Source organism: Exophiala viscosa (genome assembly GCF_022695815.1).
Source record: "Exophiala viscosa unplaced genomic scaffold EDD37scaffold_3, whole genome shotgun sequence".
In the NCBI taxonomy this organism is placed as follows: domain Eukaryota; kingdom Fungi; phylum Ascomycota; class Eurotiomycetes; order Chaetothyriales; family Herpotrichiellaceae; genus Exophiala; species Exophiala viscosa.
Genome location: NW_026944355.1, coordinates 2,296,779 through 2,315,765, shown reverse-complemented (window position 1 = coordinate 2,315,765; position 18,987 = coordinate 2,296,779). Strand labels below are relative to the sequence as shown.

General features: G+C 51.6%; 9 protein-coding genes across 9 annotated transcripts; 5 read left to right on the top strand and 4 right to left on the bottom strand.

Moving 5' to 3' along the window:
• Positions 1-144: 144 nt before the first annotated feature.
• EDD37DRAFT_627278 (uncharacterized protein) lies at positions 145-1,649 on the top strand. The gene is made up of 2 exons (XM_062816361.1): positions 145-636; positions 707-1,649. The coding sequence occupies exons 1-2, from the start codon at positions 564-566 to the stop codon at positions 1,528-1,530; spliced, it is 897 nt and encodes a 298-aa protein (XP_062672355.1). The 5' UTR covers positions 145-563; the 3' UTR covers positions 1,531-1,649.
• Positions 1,650-1,680: 31 nt separating this feature from the next.
• On the top strand, positions 1,681-5,523 carry EDD37DRAFT_576411 (armadillo-type protein). Its single transcript, XM_062814395.1, has one exon. The coding sequence runs from the start codon at positions 1,884-1,886 to the stop codon at positions 5,022-5,024; it is 3,141 nt and encodes a 1,046-aa protein (XP_062672354.1). The 5' UTR covers positions 1,681-1,883; the 3' UTR covers positions 5,025-5,523.
• Positions 5,524-6,108: 585 nt separating this feature from the next.
• Positions 6,109-8,729, bottom strand: EDD37DRAFT_348217 (uncharacterized protein). Its single transcript, XM_062811747.1, has 5 exons — positions 8,695-8,729; positions 8,090-8,339; positions 7,960-8,017; positions 7,198-7,904; positions 6,109-7,099 (listed from the first exon to the last, which is right to left on the bottom strand). The coding sequence occupies exons 2-5, from the start codon at positions 8,243-8,245 to the stop codon at positions 6,170-6,172; spliced, it is 1,851 nt and encodes a 616-aa protein (XP_062672353.1). The 5' UTR covers positions 8,246-8,339; positions 8,695-8,729; the 3' UTR covers positions 6,109-6,169.
• Positions 8,730-11,600: 2,871 nt separating this feature from the next.
• EDD37DRAFT_348157 (uncharacterized protein) lies at positions 11,601-12,060 on the top strand. Its single transcript, XM_062811745.1, has 2 exons — positions 11,601-11,789; positions 11,871-12,060. Exons 1-2 carry the CDS (start codon positions 11,776-11,778, stop codon positions 12,049-12,051), a joined length of 195 nt encoding a protein of 64 aa, XP_062672352.1. The 5' UTR covers positions 11,601-11,775; the 3' UTR covers positions 12,052-12,060.
• A 956-nt stretch (positions 12,061-13,016) lies between these two features.
• Positions 13,017-14,459, top strand: EDD37DRAFT_562478 (uncharacterized protein; the record flags this gene model as incomplete). Its single annotated transcript, XM_062813914.1, has 1 exon — positions 13,017-14,459. One exon carries the CDS (start codon positions 13,017-13,019, stop codon positions 14,457-14,459), a length of 1,443 nt encoding a protein of 480 aa, XP_062672351.1.
• Positions 14,460-14,696: 237 nt separating this feature from the next.
• EDD37DRAFT_648889 (putative 40S ribosomal protein S10-B) lies at positions 14,697-15,244 on the bottom strand (the record flags this gene model as incomplete). Its single annotated transcript, XM_062818077.1, has 2 exons — positions 14,697-15,065; positions 15,122-15,244. 2 exons carry the CDS (start codon positions 15,242-15,244, stop codon positions 14,697-14,699), a joined length of 492 nt encoding a protein of 163 aa, XP_062672350.1.
• Positions 15,245-15,462: 218 nt separating this feature from the next.
• Positions 15,463-16,659, top strand: EDD37DRAFT_627260 (ribosomal protein S8e/ribosomal biogenesis NSA2). The gene is made up of 2 exons (XM_062816360.1): positions 15,463-15,760; positions 15,823-16,659. The coding sequence occupies exons 1-2, from the start codon at positions 15,687-15,689 to the stop codon at positions 16,352-16,354; spliced, it is 606 nt and encodes a 201-aa protein (XP_062672349.1). The 5' UTR covers positions 15,463-15,686; the 3' UTR covers positions 16,355-16,659.
• Positions 16,599-18,085, bottom strand: EDD37DRAFT_348208 (uncharacterized protein). The gene has a single exon (XM_062811746.1). The coding sequence runs from the start codon at positions 17,801-17,803 to the stop codon at positions 16,934-16,936; it is 870 nt and encodes a 289-aa protein (XP_062672348.1). The 5' UTR covers positions 17,804-18,085; the 3' UTR covers positions 16,599-16,933.
• EDD37DRAFT_348518 (uncharacterized protein) lies at positions 17,988-18,982 on the bottom strand. Its single transcript, XM_062811748.1, has 2 exons — positions 18,416-18,982; positions 17,988-18,244 (listed from the first exon to the last, which is right to left on the bottom strand). The coding sequence occupies exons 1-2, from the start codon at positions 18,893-18,895 to the stop codon at positions 18,173-18,175; spliced, it is 552 nt and encodes a 183-aa protein (XP_062672347.1). The 5' UTR covers positions 18,896-18,982; the 3' UTR covers positions 17,988-18,172.
• Between the last annotated feature and the right edge of the window lie 5 nt (positions 18,983-18,987).

The following is an 18,987-nucleotide window of genomic DNA, read 5'->3' as shown; positions in this document are numbered from 1 at the left end:
GTTGGATGATCCGCGTGCTCTGCTGACCTCGATCATACGTCAGAGATGCGTCTTGTCACCAAGGAAATGCGGAGGTTGGCACTGGCACTTGGAGGTGTGGCAAACCAGGAGCTCACTTACTCACTTAAGTTAATTCGCTGGTGCCGATGGATGCACAGTAGGCAGCTTTTCAAACATCTGCCGGGTCGTCTTACAGTATCTTCTCTCCCTACCATCCCTCAGTCGAGGGTATTGAACGCCCACCCAGGCCATATATACCTTCGTTTCACCTCACTCCTTGATGTGCGTTTTCAAAACCTCAATGCCGGCCCAACTGGCCTGGGCCCCATGACCCAGACCCTCCCACAATGTCTCCTTGAAGTCGTTACACCATGTCAATCACGTACCACGATAGTAATGCTGCATGCGAGCTGCAGACCACGGACTTCACTTTTATTGGTTACAAGACTGGCTAAACCGTTCTCCGGGTCCGCGAAAAGGAAAGCCTTCTCTATCTCGGGCAGTCTTTTGCGACAATATAACAGCTGAGGTCTGTTCCTGCATGTGCCTGGCATTTTCAGCTCATGCAAGGGACAGCCATGGCGTCTCAGAAACTCCATGATTATCTGGGTCCGCCTATCGAAGACGCATCAGAAGGTAGGCACACATATACTTCCTTTACTGGGGTTAATATTGCTGCGCGTTTTGTCCTAATAACTAGATTTAGAAACTTTTCTTCTGTTCAGTCAAGATATTCCCAGCAACAACCTTGGATTCGTCGATTCTAATCTCAAGGTCATTGAGCTCGAGATTGCTGGACGTGACTTTGTTCTACAACAGTCTCCAGGGCTGCTGACTTCTAGCAGGAGGAATGGCACCACTGGAGCGGTGTTGTGGAAGATAACGCCTCTTTTGGCAGCGTGGTTGGCATCATCTCCAAAGCTACTATCAGAGGTCGAAATACTTCACTCGGGCACAACAATAGTCGAACTCGGTTGCGGAGTGGCTGGGCTGTTAGGCCTAGTTCTCTCGAGGCTCGTGAAGTCTTATGTGCTTACGGACCAGGAATACGTTATGAAACACCTCAGAGAAAACATAACCAACAATGCCACAGCCGTCAGTCATCGTGCAAATAGGTCAAAGAAGGGTGATACCCGAAGAACAATATCTCCCGATAGCGTTCCCAAAACATTGGCGCTTGATTGGGAAATCGACAAGGCCGAATATCTGAACTCGGTCATCGCACCTCAGGACAGCATTGACCTCGTAATACTATGCGATTGTGTCTACAACGATTTCCTCATCAAGCCACTGGTCCAGACTTGTGTGGATGTCTGCAGTCTTCGAGGTCCGGATTCGAGGACCATTGTGTTGGTTGCTCAACAACTACGGTCAGACGCCATAGCCGAACTGTTCCTGGACACCTTGATGGAGCAATTTGATGTATGGCGAGTGCCTGAGGAGCGCATAGGCCCAGGTTTGGGTTCAGGATCGGGTTACGTGGTTCATCTGGCCGCGTTGAAGCATTCGAACGGTAGTGGAGAGATGTAGTATGGCTGGATGTCCTTAATTGTACATTGCACATTTCTGCAACCGATAACTACCTAGGTACACTCCCCAGCATTGAGGATATCAGACTGTAGAGAAATCATCCTGACCCCGTAGACTTATCAGTATCCCATATGGCGTACCTGGCTCGTTGGCTGGTTGGCTCTTGCCCCTTTCTCAGTTTTGAGCCTTGGCGCTGGATAATCGAAACCGGCCTCGTCGCAGGGAAATAGTGGCCCTCCAACGCAACGCGATTTTCTGCCTCGTCCCCCGGTATTGTACTTTGTGTTATCTGTTTGGCCTACTGCGTTTTATGTTAGTCGAGTATTGGCCCTTTCGAGGGCTCAGGGTGCACCATGGATCTCCGCTCGACGATCTCTTCCTCCCTGTCCCCGGATGCCTCGATTCGGCAGCAAGCTGAGTTGAACCTCAAGCAAGCCGAACAGCATCCAGGCTTTATCGGTGCGCTTCTCGACATTGTGCAGTCGGAGCAAGATGCCGGGATCCGGTTGTCGGCCACCATCTACTTGAAGAATCGAGTATCGCGGGGATGGAACAGCGAAAACACACCGCATCAACCCATCTCTGAACCCGAACGCAAGCCCTTCAAAGACCGCCTCTTGCCCATCTTATCCACCTCTCCTCCTCTGATCCGAGCACAGCTCATCCCCATCCTCCAAACCATCCTCCAGTTCGATTTCCCCACAAAATGGCCGGAATTAATGGACATTACCCTCCAACTGATGAACACACAAGATGCCAACTCTGTCTATGCGGGCTTACAGTGTCTGTTGGCCGTCTGCCGAACGTACCGGTTCCGAGCAGGAGAAGAGAGAGCGAACTTGGACAAGGTGGTCAATGTCGCTTTTCCCACTCTGCTAGGCATAGCAAACAAGCTCGTACTAGAGAACAGTTTGGAAGCCGGCGAGATGCTAAGAATCTGTGTCAAATGCTACAAGCACGCAGTCTACTACGGTCTGCCTCAACCTCTCCAGTCACATCAGGCGACTGTCGACTGGTGCACACTATTCTTGACCGTTATATCCAAGACTCCACCCGAGTGCGCCATGCTTGAGGATCTCGATGATCGAGAACGCAATCATTGGTGGAAGGCAAGGAAGTGGTCATACGCAAACCTCAATCGTTTGTTTGTGCGTTATGGCAACCCCTCTGGGCTTTCAACGTCTCAAGAAAAAGAATATGGCGACTTCTCCAAGAACTTCATCACACATTTCGCGCCGGAAATGCTCAAGGTCTATCTGGGGGAGATCGAGAAATGGGTCAGTGGGAATCACTGGCTGAGCAAGCCGTCATTATCCTATACATTGATCTTCTTGGAGGAATGTGTAAAGCCAAAAGCCATGTGGGACAAGCTGAAGCCGCACATGGACAGTCTGATCAAGCACTTGATCTTTCCAGTGCTGTGTCAATCCGATGAGGATATGGAGCTCTTCACTGAAAACCCTCCCGACTACCTGCACCGCAAACTCAACTTTTACGAGGAAGTGTCTGCGCCAGACATGGCTGCAACCAATTTTTTGATTGCTCTGACAAAGTCCCGAAAACAGCAGACCTATGTAATCCTCTCATACGTCAATGAGGTGGTTACACGGTACGAGGCCGCCCCGGACGACCAGAAGAATCCCCGGGAGAAGGAGGGCGCTCTTAGAATGATTGGCTCCCTTGCATCGGTGATATTGGGCAAGAAAAGTCCATTTGCTGATCAGGTCGAATACTTCTTTGTACGACATGTCTTTCCAGAGTTCAGGTCTCCACATGGGTTCCTCCGGGCCAGGGCTTGTGAGACCATGGAGAAATTTGAGCAACTTGATTTCAAAGACCAGAATAATCTGATGGTCATATATCAAAACATCCTGGAATCCATGGCCGACCCAGAATTGCCGGTCCGGGTCATGGCCTCTCTGGCTTTGCAGCCGTTGATAAGGCACGATGCAATCCGGATAGCCATGCAAAGCAACATTCCACAGATCATGCATCAACTCCTCAAGCTAATGAATGAAGTTGATGTCGACGCCCTCTCAAATGTCATGGAAGACTTTGTCGAGGTCTTTGCCGAGCAACTGACGCCATTTGCCGTTGCTCTGAGTGAGAACCTTCGGGACACTTATCTTCGGATCATCAAGGACATCCTTGAACGGAACGAGGCCAAGGCGGCGGAAAGTGGCGAGGCCCCGGGCTACGGTGACTATCTCGACGACAAGGCTATCGCTGCTTTGGGTGTATTGCAGACGATTGGCACACTCATCCTTACGCTTGAGGCTACTCCGGACGTTCTCCTTCTTCTGGAAACCATCCTCATGCCTGTCATTACTATCACCCTAGAGAACAAACTTTATGATCTTTACAACGAAGTGTTTGAGATCATCGACTCCTGTACTTTTGCTTCCAAGTCCATTTCCGACACAATGTGGCAAGCGTTTGAGCTCATGCACAAGACATTCAAAGATGGCGCCGAATTGTATCTTGAGGATATGCTCCCAGCCCTCGACAACTTCGTGTCATACGGCCAGCAAAGACTAATCAATCACCCTCCCTATCTCGCCGCCATAGCAGGCATGGTTCGAGATATCTTTGCCGACCCCAAAGTTGGAGGGGTTGACCGTATTTGCGGCTGCAAACTTGCAGAGGCCATGATGCTGAATCTTCGAGGTGGTCCAATCGACAGCTACATCCCAACATTCGTGACTCTTCCCATGGAAGTACTTACTGGGTCTCAACACAAGACGATCATGAAGAGCTATAAGATACACCTTCTGAAAATGGTCATCAACGCCGTCTACTACAACCCCATTCTGGCATTGCAGGTTCTCGAAGCCCACGGATGGACCAACAAGTTTTTCTCTATATGGTTCGGTAGCATCGACTCCTTCCGCCGTGTTCACGACAAGAAGCTCTGCATTGCTGCAATTTCCGCTCTTCTCACCATTCATGCCGACCAGGTGCCTCAGTCCGTACAGACCGGCTGGCCTAGATTGCTGACCGGCGCAACATATCTGTTCCGGACATTACCCGCGGCACTGAAGCAACGCGAGGACGCTGTCAAAGCTTCTGATGGTGTTAGCGACACGCTATCCGACGATTATGCCTCCGACGACGATGCAGAGGATTGGGCCGATGAGCCAGGCAGCGAGCCAGCTCAGGAGTGGGGCAACGTCAACGCTGCGTCTTTGCCTGATACCAAGGGCGACATCAAGGATGAATCACAAGCATACCTTGACTTCCTTAGTGAAGAAGCCAAGAAATTCGGTGCTCTTGCGGACGACGACGACGATAGTATCCTCGACGAGGACAGTCTACTTGAGAGCCCGCTCGACAAGTTTGACCCTTATGGTACGTTCAAGGAGTCATTGGGTAGGCTTCAGTCCGAGCAACCTCAGTTGTACCAGAACTTGACCTCAATCCTGGAGCCTGGTGACCGTGAGGTTTTGCAAAGTGTTGTCCACCACGCTCAGACGCAGGCGCAGGTACAGAGTTAGTTACACATATCGTTGGCCAGGCGTCTTCAGCTTCGCAGGGAAGGAATCAGAAAGTCAGGTTCCGGGTCCTTGGGCCTATAGACACGTGTTGGAACGGTTGGGTCTTCCACCTGGAGAGGCGCTTTTGCCTGCAGATTGTGAGCCAACATCTTTCTGGGCACGCGATATCGGACTTTCAAGGTTTCATGTACTCCGGAATGTTCTAAGGAGGAGGAGGCCCGGTGATGTTGACATTTTTCTCGAGTATTATCATGGCAAGTCGTGGAGGGAGTGAAGAGCCGCAACACTATATGGAGCTTCGAGATGACGATGCCGCTGATAGCGGTTTTCTCGACGTCGTTCTTTACGATGGTCGAGCAATACGTGTGGGACATGCCGGCACAAGACTTGAAAATTACATGCTTTACATAGAATTCCCAATACCCAAACAGCGGGCTTCGGCCCTTGAGGAAAGCCACCTGTCGTAGTCTCCATGATATACCATCAATATACAGTCCAGAAAATTGCTTCGCAGCCTGTCAGTCACCACTAGTCGTTAGCACCGTAACCTACAGTTTGTCGTCCATGTCTATGACCAACAGCGATGATATCTCCAGTGATACAGTGCTCAATTTGCTTTCTTCTGTCCACTACATACCCTGATCATACCTAGGTAGCCATTTGTCCATATTTTCAGTTATCATAAGCCCGCTCCATCGCTATGCCGACACATTGCTCAAGTGCAACGTTCCTTCTGTCCATATTGTTCATTCATGCCCAGTATTTGTCTAGACCTCGATTGTTCCTATTTCCCCCACCGCCTTGCTTCCAGATCTGATTCGTCATGCCCGAGGCCGCGATGATAGCGTACTGGCAGCGAAGTGAGCAAGCCAAGTGTCTACTTTGTCCGTCCACCATATGCAAAGATTGTTTTCCATTGTCCTCGCTCAAAAAACCCCAACCCGACCGACCCCTAGCACCGCCCGCCAATATTCACGATAACAAAACACACGTGCATGAACCTGCAAGGATATCATGTACATGAGATGTAAAAGAAGTAAACACTCTTGCTCAACATGATACTGTCGTCGAAGTCGTTACTGAATCAAGAAGTTTACGCCGGGGAACGACACTGGGATAATGCAAATCCAGGTCTTTTTGATGAATTAAGCCGGACTTTTCGCGCTTTGAGGGCCACCGTTACGACGAGGATTCTGGTTCTCGTCACCCACACTAAGGTTGCCGAGACCAGCGGAGAGGAATGCGAATGGATCGGCGTTCTGTTCATTCCCGTAAAAACCATTCTGTGGGCCAGGGGCCATGTTGTCGGCCGCGCCACTGAAAGCGGCTTGAGCAGCAGGACCGAAGGAGGAATGAGACAGGTTGCTGGATGCGTAACCAGGAGTCATACCACCCATCTGAGGGAAGGCGGCACCAGGACCTCCCATACCAGACGGCAAACCGTACTGATTTGGTGGTGGCTGACCGAAGGCAGCACCCGAGCCAAATGCAGCTCCTCCAGCACCATACGGAGCTGGACCCGGAGTGCTAGCCATCGAACCTGGTCCCATGCCAAACTCAGAAGGTGGTCCCATTGGTGATGGGAACGATGAATCAACGACGATAGCCGCACCCGAGCGTGGAGCACCACAACGCAGGCAGTTGACATTTTTGGCAAAGTTGTGGTACTGGCATCCCTCTGCACCACATCGCCAATCGCCAGCACGGAAAGGAACAGGGCCAGCTCCACCCCGTCCATGATGTCCCATGCCGTGGCCATGGTGTCCGCCCATGTGAGGATGATGTCCCATCATCTGGGGTGGTCCATAACCGTAGGCATTGTAACCGCCGCCATATGGGTCACCACCACCAGAACCCGCTGCAGGGAAGGAGCATCGGAAGCATGCAGTCCGGCGTTGAAAGTTGGAGAAGCCACAAGAAGGACAGTTCCAATCACCTGGTCTTGGCCTGTTCTTACTCGGCGGGAAAGGTGTCAGTATTTCTGCGGCACGATCGAGGACTCGGCTTGAGGAAGGCGAGACCTCGATGGCCTTTTCGTTGAGAGCGCGTCCGTTCATGCAGAGACTTTCGGCAGCCTACAGACAGTGACACGTTAGTAGACTGGAGAAGAAGTGAGGTGAGGGGGAGATGGTGGAAGATATAAAGGTGCGGCAATACTGAAAGTGAAACATACCTCTTCGTGAGAAGAAAAGACCGCGAATCCTGAACCAGTAGGCTTATGCTGGTCTGGAGTACGAAGAGTCCAGAATGCAATGGGTCGTCCACCGAATTGAGTAAACCAGCTTTCGAGTTCGGACTGAGTCGTGTCGTGCGGCAGGCCGTTCATGTGGAGGACTTTGCTACGTTCTTTCAAAAAGGCATTCACATCGGCTCGAGCGTCCATGGGGCGAGTCAAGACGTCAGGATGTTCCTGCGCAGGCTGTGACTTCCGGATGAGGCCTCGCAGAACCCTGGCAAGAGTGACTGCTTCCTCCATTGCCCGACGGGGGGAGGCAGGTGCCAGGGCCTGCAGATGGAAAGGCAGGTTGTGCTTGATTGGAGCCGAAGATTGCACAGGCTCCACCTCCAGAGCAGCACAAATGTTTGCTAATGAGCTGGGGCCAAACGGCAGGGACTCGGGGTGGTGCTGTTGCCAACGGGCGTACTCTGAGCGCAGATCGAAGGTTCGGGAGTGTTGCAGATAGGCGGGTAGGACGACTGCCTTGTCGCGAGCCTCTCGGGGCAACTGAACCCGCAAGTCCCAGGCATCGAGTGTCACAAAGGAGAACTCCAGGTTCTTGGATGTAAGATGTTCTTGAGCAAAGTGGTCGAATCGAGTGACCGCATCCCGGAAGGAACCGGCATTGCGAACATGTTCCCAAGTCAGAGTGGTGAGGCTGGCTGTGATTACAAGGTCAGTTCATGCGAATCTCCGGTCTCCCGACACAGGACTTACTGCAAAGCGGTGTGATGGGTGTGTTCACTGGCTTGACCAGGACACTCTCACGGTAGATCTGGCACAATTGTCAATACTATGTCTCAGGGTTTTTTCACCACCTATTTTCGACCGGCAAGTCCACACGTACCTCATCACAGGTTTTGCTGTCCAGCAGAATCCAACCCAATTCGATCACTTCGGCAGAGTCTTTGGTCACATAGACGCCATGTTCATCACAAGTCGTCGCCACGTGGATGACCACATAACGGTCAAGCTTCGGCGTCGGTGGAGCGGTAGTGGCCATGGTGGGTTTGTCAGATCGATGTATATTTCACGTAAGTGGATGGTACAGAGGGTTCGCAGGCTTCGGATGGAATATAGACGGGATTTCCACTGTGCTGTGGTCTTCGTCAGCCAAAATCCAGGAGATGATGTCCAATGGTAAGAAAAGTCACCAGATGAGATTCAACAAACGAAGAGCTCCGAATCCGAGTCAGGAAAGCAGAAACCCGACCAACTCCACCAACTTTTTGAGGCCCAGCTGCGAAAGGTAGAAGACACAACAGCAACAGTCAAGATCTCGATTCCCGTAAAGCAAGGTACGCGGATAAAAGAGAGGCAGTTGTCAGGATTGCTGTCGGCTGCGGACAATTCGAGAGAAATGAGGAGAGTGGAAGCAAGATGGAGATTCGAGGCAAAAATGGAACTCCTCTCCTCGTACTCTTTGGGATGGAGTCGGATTTCTGGGCTTACTCTAAAGGAACTGAACTTATCCCACATCCACTTGCGCGGCAAACACCACGCCTTCTACTCGCTTGCGCTGCACAGTATGTATGTGTCTGTTAGCCAGGGCGCTTGAACAATTCTTTTGATTTTGGCCTTTGTTGCCACTGCTCACCACAAACCACCAAAATGCAATGCGATCGCCGTCCATATCACTCAAGTGCGCACAAAAGCTCACACGGAGAACACTGCCATTTCCGTCTTTCCGGGGTCCAAGAACGAGGGTACCCTTGATTGACGACGAAGCACATCTTAGGGGGAACTTAGTGAAGACCGAGTCCTTTGCTATCAGGACGTTTGTATCTATTTATTTTGTCACAGGACGTTCTATTCCGCATCGCCTTCCTATGGACGTCTGCAGCAAATTGACAGCTTCTTCTCGTGCAAGTAACCGTGGAGGACTCGTACAAGCAACATGTCAAAAGTCTCCAATTTGTCGGCTTGGTGGCTGTTTCAGGCATCTGGCTTGCGCTTGCCCACCGACCCTGTTTCCAGAAAAACTGGCAACGTCTGACACGGAGTGCGACGACGATATAAGGCCATGGTCCAGCAAGTCGCGACAGCGAATGCCTTGACCCCAAGCTAGTACAAGTGCACGAGAAAGCTGATGGGCTTCCTCTTATGCCAAGATGTGCTATACCATTGTGCAAAGAGTTCCTGAACGACAAGGCGAAAAGGTATCTATTTAAACCTGAAGAGCTACAACGGTCAGACGGTGCCACTTTTTCTCCAGACAGGCTTGCCACCTAGGGAGCACTAAAGCCTACTCCCCTGAGACAACCCGAGAGGAGCCTTCTGCTGGAAATCCCGGAAATATAGGCTGTGCATATCAAAGGGTTGAATTGTCACCGCCGGCATTTCGATCATAACGAGGGTACCACAAACGCACAGCCGTTGGCGTTGCTTTGGCTGTCTATACCTTGCACAAACTGACAACTTGACCGACAGGAGTCAGGCCATCATACCTGCCGTCTCGGCGGTGTCATGCAACCTGATGTCTTGCCGAATGTGCAAAGGAATGTGCCAAAGCACCTGTCAGGCTGGCATAGGCATTATTCCTAGGCATAAAATCTGTCAATAACTCAATGCGTCCACCCTGGTTCAACGCCCAATCGGCTATTCCCCCGAGAGCTACTGTAAATAAACTGGCGGATATTGACCATGTTCAACGATCTCTCCTGAGCACTGCCTGATGGCTGTTGCTCCTCAAATTCAAATGGATATTGTTCCTCACTGCCATTTCGGAGTCTTTTGCACACAATGCTAGAGCGTTAATTTTGAAAAGAGGGAAGGCAATCGTCTGTAACGTAAAGCCCTACTAGCTTGCTGTCAAGTCACCCGCTGTTGCCAACTTGCTAAATTTTGAACTCATATCTTCCATGTACTTCCCTTTAGACGTTGCCACTTCTTCTGGAAACAAGCTCGCCAGCTACTACAGACGAGTAATCTGGATCTTCATGGAAGTCCTTTCACAAATGTTGATGCCCAACTCTCGCTGATCAGACAGGGGAAATAGGGTAGAGAATTGCAAACAGAGCCGCATTATTCTTGTCAAATCGTGCGACACGATGATCCTGATGCCCAACCCGAAATCCCATAGTCCATACTTATAACGCCCCTACGGATGACAAAAACCTCATGGGAGAATTTACATCACTGACACCTAGGGGTCGACCTGATTTAATGCTGTGATATATGCTGGACGGGGTCGGTCTACTAATGGTCAGCTTCCCATGTCCAAGACAGCCTAGTACCCAGTGTATACGATGCACTTCAGGATAGATGCACATCATTCTTGATCCTGCAAACCTCTATCAGCAACGGCGACTTTGGCAAAGATCCTCATGTTTCGCAGCACTACATATTGGGCTATTCGTTCTAGGGAGTACAAGTCCACTTACTCGCGTATTTGCCAGCGATTCTGAGTCAAGCATCCGAGCAGGTTTACCCATCATGGCCACAGACTTGCACCAACTCTCAACTGGACCGGGTTGACCCTGTTGGATAGCATATTCGAGCAGTTCGACGATACCAGGAGACCGCAGTCGAGCAGTACCCTAGGTTGGCAAAGCGGTGCAAGCTTGACGGGTATCGCTAGCATGAACGATCAATCAACGCAATACTCCTCCACTGTTCCAATGTCGACCGCCTTCCGTATGAGCTTGCATTTCCACTGCTTACTTGCTTGAGGCGGTTATGCAATCCAGGCTTTGCACAGAGCACTCTCCCAGGACGTCCGGAACAGTGGCGCGGACGGGGCACCCATGACCAACTAGAAGAAGCAAGCCCTGCACCCGAGAACCCCGCCGAAGCTTTGCCTTCGTTCATGTTTCGCGCCGAGAATCACATCAATGTCGGGAGGAGACTGACCAGTCAAACAAGATCCTGGTACCAAACAACTCGTCTTGTTGGAGTTTGCCTCGCATGAGTTGCGAAGGAGTATGCTTTCGTTGTACAGTATCATGCATGTGCACTTCAGGTGCAGATCGATACCTTTCCTTCTTGTTGTTCCGGAGTCGTTCGCACACAGCAATATAGTGCTGGCCTTTGACAGGGTGAAGGTCATTGGTTTCGCGGTACGGTTCCCATGACGCGAAGTGAGGTCACCCACGATTGCGAACCTGCTGGACCTCGTCCTTATGTCGTCGATGCAACCCCCTGCAACCCGTGTCAGACGGCGCCACTTTTTCCGAAAACAGGCTCGACGGTAAGCAGAAAGGGAATAAGAATAAGAAATGAAAAAGTCGGCGGTCTTCTGAAGGGGTTGATGTTGCGCTTTGAGTCAAATGATGTGCCGCTGCTCTGCGTCTTCGCACTGATGGTTCTGTGCTCTGCAGTATAAGAGCATCGGCTTTATGCACCCCGGTCTCGCTTCACCTGTCCTGTTTACCCTTACTCTTCCATATTGCCTGCTCTGACTTGCGGTCGCAGCCAGCATCTGTCCGCGAAACATAGGGTGCACATTCCGCAGTGCGTTATACGAGGAAGAATCACTCAATCGTAAAGGCGCCTTGCGTGACAGCGTTGGAGCTCTGGTGCCCGAGGTTTACCATGTCGCTCTGGTCGTAAGTGATTTTCAATCTGATTCCGTCCACCGAAGATGAGGTTGGCCAGCCAAACGATGCGCTGACGGCTTTTCCTTCCAGTTCTTACAAATCACTTTCCCCGAAGACACGTGCAGCCCTCGGAGTCGCCCTCATGCTGAACGCAACGGCCATGTTGATGTTCTCCGACCAAATCGAAGACGCACTGGGTTTGTCCGTGAAACCCGACGAGCAACACAAACTCTTCAAGGTCTACGGCGTTGAGAGGGAGACCAAGAGCTGAGGGTATGCACTGCAGACATTAGGAGACCACTATCTCTGCTCTCATGCTGCCACACCAGACAACCCCATTGCACAAACTTCCACCTCGGGAAACGCAACGATGGAAAAGACCAAAAACGTTTCCCATTGAGCAGACCCGACGCGTGTTCGTCTGATTTCTGGGGAGTAAGACGTTTGTCATCGAGGGGTTTTTGCACTCTACAGCTACGAGGCTATGAGTACAACTCTTCGTCCAAAGCGCCATATCCTTCTCAAACTCAACTGGGTTGTCGAGAAGCGGACGGCTCTGTCAGGAAATGTTGATGGGGAACGTGGGCTTTAGAGTGCCAAAGGCTGAATGAAGAGGCATACGCAGAATCCTTGCTTGCAGGAGACTCAGCCGCGGCTACATTGGCATTGTTGATGTGCCATGCACCCGGGAACATGCGTCGTCCTGACTCGAGGCGTTGTCTGATGGCACATACCTGCGGATCCGCGGATATTGACAACGTTGACGAACATGGAGCGCCTTGCTAGGCAGTACGTAGGACGATTGTACACCAGCTCGTGATCTCCCAGTCCGACTGTGCCCTGACTTATTGAAGAAGACGAGAGCCACCAAGGTCGTGACCCTATACAGGGATATGTCGACGATATCCCGAGCAGGATCCCCCACCGGTGTCAGTGCATTCCAGGGATACAAGTGGGAATCGGAGGAGGTCGACATCTTCTCAATAGTCAAATATTGCATGCTTGTCGTAGGCGCTTTCAATCTCGGACGCCGAATATGTAGACAAGGACCCTCGGACATTCATCCTACCGAATGCCGAGCCCCCCTGATAATCAACACACAGCCATGATGACCAACATGCCCAATAACCTCAATCCATCATAACCAGCTACGAATCCCAGAAGTTCGGGTGCTTCTCAAGTGTAGGCGAATAGGTGCCCGACCCTACGTGGCCGCCAGTAGTGGTGTTGCCAGCCATGCTATCTCAACGACTAACCCGACGAGCCCCTCATCTGGTCCAGTCGGCACGTAGATTCTCATCGACCCCATATGGCAGATTGCGCACCACCGAGCTTTTCGAAGGTGGTCTGGAAACCCTCAAAGTAAGCCCTGATAGGCTTTGGGACACGATCCATTCAACCGCCCAATGGACCGAACCGAGAAGCACACCCGCTGAAGACATCAGAACGGCTGGTCTCGCAAGGTTGACCCTCAGTCAGGAAGACAAACAGGCCCGCGACTGGTTTGTGGAGACCACAAAGTCGCTAGGCTGCAAGACGTATGTCGACCAAATCGGCAACATCTTCGCCATTCGACCTGGCTTGAACAATGGCGATACACCAGCAACCTTTGTCGGGAGTCATCTCGACTCCCAACCCAGCGGAGGAAGATTCGATGGTGTCCTCGGCGTGACCGCTGGCATTGAGATGCTCAGGGTGCTCAACGACAATTGGATCGAGACTGAGGGACCAGTAGGCGTGGTCAACTGGACGAACGAAGAGGGCGCAAAGTATCCCGTCAGCATGATGGGCAGCGGCGTCTGGTCGGGACGAATACCACTGGAGACGGCGTGGAATGTGAAAAGCGTCACTCCCGGTCCCGTCACGACGGTCAGACAGGAACTGGAACGGATCGGGTACATGGGGAGTGTACCGGCGAGTTACAATGGCGGGATACCCATCGGGGCACATTTCGAACTGCATATCGAACAAGGGCCTAAACTTGAGGTCTCCGAGCAGAAAGTCGGCGTCGTCCAAGGTGTGCAGGCTTACAAGTGGTTTACTCTGACGTTTACGGGACGGGAAGCACATGCTGGGACTACGGATCTCGAGCACAGGTCAGACGCCCTACATACTGCTGCGCATTTCATGCTCGAAGTCAGAAGCATAGCAAAGGAGTTGAATGGTCTTGCGACTGTTGGGTTGTTGACGGTATCACCTGGCAGTGTCAATACTATTCCCGGGCAGGTCAAGATGAGTCTTGATGTTCGACATCCTTCTGACGACGGGTTAAGTGAGATGGTCAAGAGGGTCCAAAATCTGTGTCAATGGTATGCAACACATGTGTCTTCCTGGTGCGGTCCCCCTGGTCCTACGGTCACCATGGAGGAGGATTTCACGAGTAGTGCTGTCTTATTCCACGAAGAAGCTATCAAGTGTGTTGAGGAGAGTGCTGCGAGTGTGCTTGGGGACGGGCATGCCAGTCTGATGCAGCGAATGACCAGTGGCGCAGGGCATGATAGTGTGTGCACGAACATGCATTGTCCTACTGCTATGATATTCATCCCTAGCAAGGACGGCGTCAGTCACAATCCCAGCGAGTGGTCCGAGAAGGAGGAGTGCGCCACAGGTGCCAGTGTGCTGTTGCAGTCGGTTCTAAGAATGGACAAATTGCGGAAGGACAGGGGAGACTTTGATTGACTGGAATGTCCACAAAAGTATGATATCCCATGTCTGACTTTTGAAGACAGCATGTTCGGCGATCAGAAGCCCCTCATTGCTGTCTCAGATCTATGTGTGCACAGAAGTCCGACCCTGCATCGACTCTGGCATTGCTGTCCCTCATCTGCTTGCTGCAGGACATATTGCTGTCCGCGGATATGTTCGTTTTTGCCATGTAGGACCTCAGTCAATTTGCGCAGCGGGACCAACTTCTTCCTAAGAGGGAGGAGCATCACCGCGACCACGGCCACGACCGAAACCGCCACGGAAAGTAGGAGCGAACTCGCCAGGAGCACCACCTTCCTTGCCTTCACCGGCATCACGTCGGCGGTATCCACCCTCACGGTCACCTCGTCCACGTCCACCGCCACGGCGCTCACGGTCCTCACCACCCATCATTCCACGAGGAGGAGCGTGCGAGCGTTGCTGCTTGATGTGAGTCGCAGGCACGATCTCAGCTGGCAGATGGAGCCATTCGCGGAGGTAGTCGAGACCCTCAGGAGTCAGGGTATAGTAGTAGTATTGCCATGAGAACTGAGTCTTTAGGTAGCCTCGGGAGGTGAGAGACTGGCAAGCCTTGATGACCTGATCGTGAACATGTTAGTATCTGTTTCTGCGGTCGCATTTCTTTGGTTCCTTACATAAAGGTTGCGGACGTCAATGTCTCCGTGCTTGGGAAGGTTGAAATCCTTCTTCGCGACGAGAACACCTTCCTTAAAGAGGTACTCGTGGATTGCTTTCCTGTCGGCACGAGGAATAAGCATGTTGGCGGCTACCTTGCGGTCGTTGAATGCTTGAAGAAATGGAAATGAAAAGGTGAAGGATTGTTGAAGACACTGAAAAATCGGGCGCCGATCGTTTCGAAAGGCGGGAGGGAAGGCGAGGGATCGTTGCAAGTTCCTGGCGCTCTTCGGGGAATTGCAGACGATCTGATTGACGACGGTGTCTTGTAAAGAGTGAGTGAACGGAAAAGTCACTTTGCGTGGTGTTGGAATAATTGCTGGCGTAGGGCAGTCACGATCGTGGGCTTGGCACGCGCCTCAGCATCCGAGTGGAAGGAAGCGACCCATATTTTTGCCAAGAATTCGCTCCAACTCACACATCGAAAATTGATCCTCGTCGAAGCCGCGAACCGCAGGGCACTTTCAACCTTCAATCGTCAACATCGAAATACTCATCTGCACACCGAAGTGCTAAGTTGCAATCATGGGTATCTCACGAGACAGCCGTCACAAGCGGTCGGCAACTGGTGCGAAGCGTGCATACTACCGCAAGAAGAGGTGAGAAACACAGGCTAGGAAAATCACAAGAAGATGCGGCGGTCTAACACTGTCTAAAACAGAGCGTTCGAGAAGGGTCGTCAACCAGCCAACACCCGTATCGGCAACAAGAGAATTCACCTTGTCCGCACTCGAGGCGGTAACACCAAGTACCGAGCCCTGCGCCTTGAGAGCGGTAACTTCAGCTGGGGAAGTGAGGGAATCGCCCGCAAAGTCCGTGTCATTGTCGTCGCCTACCACCCTTCCAACAACGAACTCGTCCGTACCAACACCCTGACCAAATCGGCCGTCGTGCAAATCGATGCCGCTCCTTTCCGACAATGGTATGAAGCTCACTACGGTACCGCCCTTGGCCGAAGACGACAAGGCCAGAAGGCCGAGACCGAGGACAAGAAGGTCAGCAAGAGCGTGCAGGCCAAGCGAGAGGAGCGATTGAAGAAGTCCGGCAAGGTTGAGGCTCCCTTGGAGAGACAATTTGAGGCCGGTCGATTGTACGCTGTCATCAGCTCAAGACCCGGTCAGAGCGGTCGCTGCGACGGCTACGTCCTTGAGGGTGATGAGCTGGCATTCTACCAGAGAAACATGAGGAAGTAGATGCAGATGGAAGATGGATTGCTCCTGACGATTACCAACTGCTGGGGATGGAGTGTGTCAAATGCAGAGGTTCGGTGTGGCAGATTCTGCGCAAGCATCCAAATGGTGTGTCTTTGGAGCATTGCAGACAGGCTGCTGGTCGACCTCTTACCAATGCTAGTCTTTGCTGAAGACTCGTTGCCGTGGGCATGTCGAAAAGGCGCAAAATGAGTCAGTCCATGTGGGCAAAGCCTACAGAATTAGGCGAACCTACAGGGCTAGAGAAATTTCAATCAACAATGTGATATTCAAGCTGTTCATGCTATCATTCGATCTGCTCTCGCTAACTCCATTGTATACTGGAAGCTGACCAGCTCAACTCAGTTAGCTCGAGCCCATTGCTAGGAGACATCATCCCTTTGACTCAAGTCTTTCTCAACAGTAGACATATCACCTTGACGTCTACCATTCGCATCATGTAGCCCTGTCGCATCTCCAATCGACACATCGCTTAGTCAACTCCTTGTATTCTGTCCGGTGATGCCTTGTGTCACCTCGATATCATTGCCAAGTGACCGCACTTCAATCCGCTGCTCAAATTCAAGAATCGTCGCTGAAAGAAAAGTAATTGTCCGACTCGTTGTGGTTGAAGTAGTCATCCTTGACGTCCTTGACCCAGTCGACAACTTCCTCTTGAACATGGGGAGGTTGTGGCGTCATGCCGGCCCTACCCATCTGACGGTGAAGATTGGCTCCATTGCGCGCATAAGCGGCATTGACTCTGGCCTGTTGCTCACGCTTGCGAAGGACATTGCGACGACGGACCTCAGCCAACTTCTTCTCGCAGTGTTCGATCGACGCAACCAGTTTGCCGTGCTGGGTCCAGAAGGTAGGGGAGGATTTGAACATGTGAAGTGCCTCGCCCGCCTCTCTGGTCTTGTTGCGCAGACGACCCAATTCTCCCACGATCATCATGTCGAATTGGTTGCGATTGCCGACGGTGCAGGTGTCGATCTTGTATTTGGCATCCGGGACATACTGACCAATGTGAGTTTCGAGTTGGGAGTCACAGCGGTCGATGTACAAGGCTTGAGTGATTGTCTTCCAGATCTCAAAGATGATTTGTTCTGCGAGTGCGATCGCCCATCGAGCTTGGAGTTGAAGGAGCTGACGATAAAAGTCCAACAGCTGCTTGCCGGTGGGAGACATGATCAGGAAACCACGCATAGCCGTGAGTGCTGGACGCAGGTTCTTGTACTCGATTTTGGGTCCCGCCTCCTTGCTCAGGATGTACTCCATGAAAGGTCCATTGTTGATGACATGCTTGAGAGGGAGTGGTGCTTTGTTCACGATGAGATGTGTGACTGCCGGTCCGTTGTCCTCATACAACAGTGAGAAGACGGGGTCAAGAGTGACACTTGTCGGAAGCATGAATCTTATTGGAAGGTTGAAAGCGCCGTTTGAAGACATCCTGGCCTTGACGATGAGTACCAGATGCAGGAAAGGCTTCGATCTGTTGGAAGAAGGTTATATAGAAGTGTTTTGCACGAAGATATTGTTGTTTAGAGGTGCAGAGAAGGTTGTTGGGGTGTTGAGAGTGTGAGATTTGGTTATAAGAAAGTTCAGATTCAACTTCAGATGAGATACAGGTGTTTGATCACATAAAGGCGGCCAGCAAGTCACGAGGAGGCTGGGGGGTGCGGCGACGAGACATTTCTTTTGCGAGATGAGGCATTGAAAGTCCTTCACATGCAGGGTTGTCGGTGTTGAGGTCGCCCATTGCGCCGTGAACAAGCAAGACTCATACTGGCACCCACCCTTTGTGTTCCGTCTACCAGATCATCGACAGAACGCAGCTGAACGGCGACGTCGCGTAAGACCTCCAGCAGCCTCGACGTTCCGCTGTAAATCCTTGAACTTCACATCCAAAGACGGTCTCACGTTCAAGCTACTGGGATAAGGTCGCGCAGAAAGTTCTAGACATGGCACAGGAGCGTAATGTTGCAACGCCGTCCTCCATGTACAGTCGCCTGGTCATTCCAGTTGATGGAGTTCATTGCTGTGAGATACCATGTCCATCACTGGTGGTCTGGTAGCCGAAGAATCTTCTTCCTGCAACCATGCCATGTGTGCAACACGAACTCCGGTGGCAATGACGGATATCCGGCAAACTCTTGCCTCAATGATAGTTTCATTCTGAAGCTGATCATTTCGACCTGGTGAATACTTACGAAAGGCCGATAAACAAAAACAGCAAACGCCTAACTTCATAGGCTGAATCATCATCCTGTATGGATGCTCCACAAGGCTCTCGGAAGCTAGGCACAACATTGGGACCGACAGAAGACAAGCACAGTGAAATGGCAGACCATCAATAGAAATGAAGTCAGCCAACGACTCACCCATAGCCAAGGCCTTTGTCAACCGCAGAGTACACGAAGCTTGAGAAAGAATGAGGACCTTGAACAGAATGCAAAGGTTAAAGGATGGAAATGGAACCCGGAGGTGAGTGGACAAGGGAAACAGGGAACAGCCGGGATGATGCAAGGGCACGACACGCATGTTGCATTGCCCTGGTTAATAAGGTACAATACCTGCGCTCATCTCTACTATTCCCTCTTTCTCTATCCATTTCTATTCCTTGATTAAGACAC

Excerpts from the sequence above, each read along its gene's own strand:
- EDD37DRAFT_627278 (XM_062816361.1), top strand. The coding sequence starts at position 564 with ATGCAAGGGACAGCCATGGCGTCTCAGAAACTCCATGATTATCTGGGT. Across the intron at positions 637-706 it reads TATCGAAGACGCATCAGAAG|AAACTTTTCTTCTGTTCAGT; the intron begins GTAGGCACACAT and ends AACTAGATTTAG.
- EDD37DRAFT_576411 (XM_062814395.1), top strand. The coding sequence starts at position 1,884 with ATGGATCTCCGCTCGACGATCTCTTCCTCCCTGTCCCCGGATGCCTCG.
- EDD37DRAFT_348217 (XM_062811747.1), bottom strand. The coding sequence starts at position 8,245 with ATGGCCACTACCGCTCCACCGACGCCGAAGCTTGACCGTTATGTGGTC. Across the intron at positions 8,018-8,089 it reads ACAGCAAAACCTGTGATGAG|ATCTACCGTGAGAGTGTCCT; the intron begins GTACGTGTGGAC and ends CAATTGTGCCAG. Across the intron at positions 7,100-7,197 it reads TCTTTTCTTCTCACGAAGAG|GCTGCCGAAAGTCTCTGCAT; the intron begins GTATGTTTCACT and ends CACTGTCTGTAG.
- EDD37DRAFT_627260 (XM_062816360.1), top strand. The coding sequence starts at position 15,687 with ATGGGTATCTCACGAGACAGCCGTCACAAGCGGTCGGCAACTGGTGCG. Across the intron at positions 15,761-15,822 it reads GCATACTACCGCAAGAAGAG|AGCGTTCGAGAAGGGTCGTC; the intron begins GTGAGAAACACA and ends TGTCTAAAACAG.
- EDD37DRAFT_348208 (XM_062811746.1), bottom strand. The coding sequence starts at position 17,803 with ATGTCTTCAAACGGCGCTTTCAACCTTCCAATAAGATTCATGCTTCCG.
- EDD37DRAFT_348518 (XM_062811748.1), bottom strand. The coding sequence starts at position 18,895 with ATGCGTGTCGTGCCCTTGCATCATCCCGGCTGTTCCCTGTTTCCCTTG. Across the intron at positions 18,245-18,415 it reads CTTCGGCTACCAGACCACCA|GATTTACAGCGGAACGTCGA; the intron begins GTGATGGACATG and ends GTGAAGTTCAAG.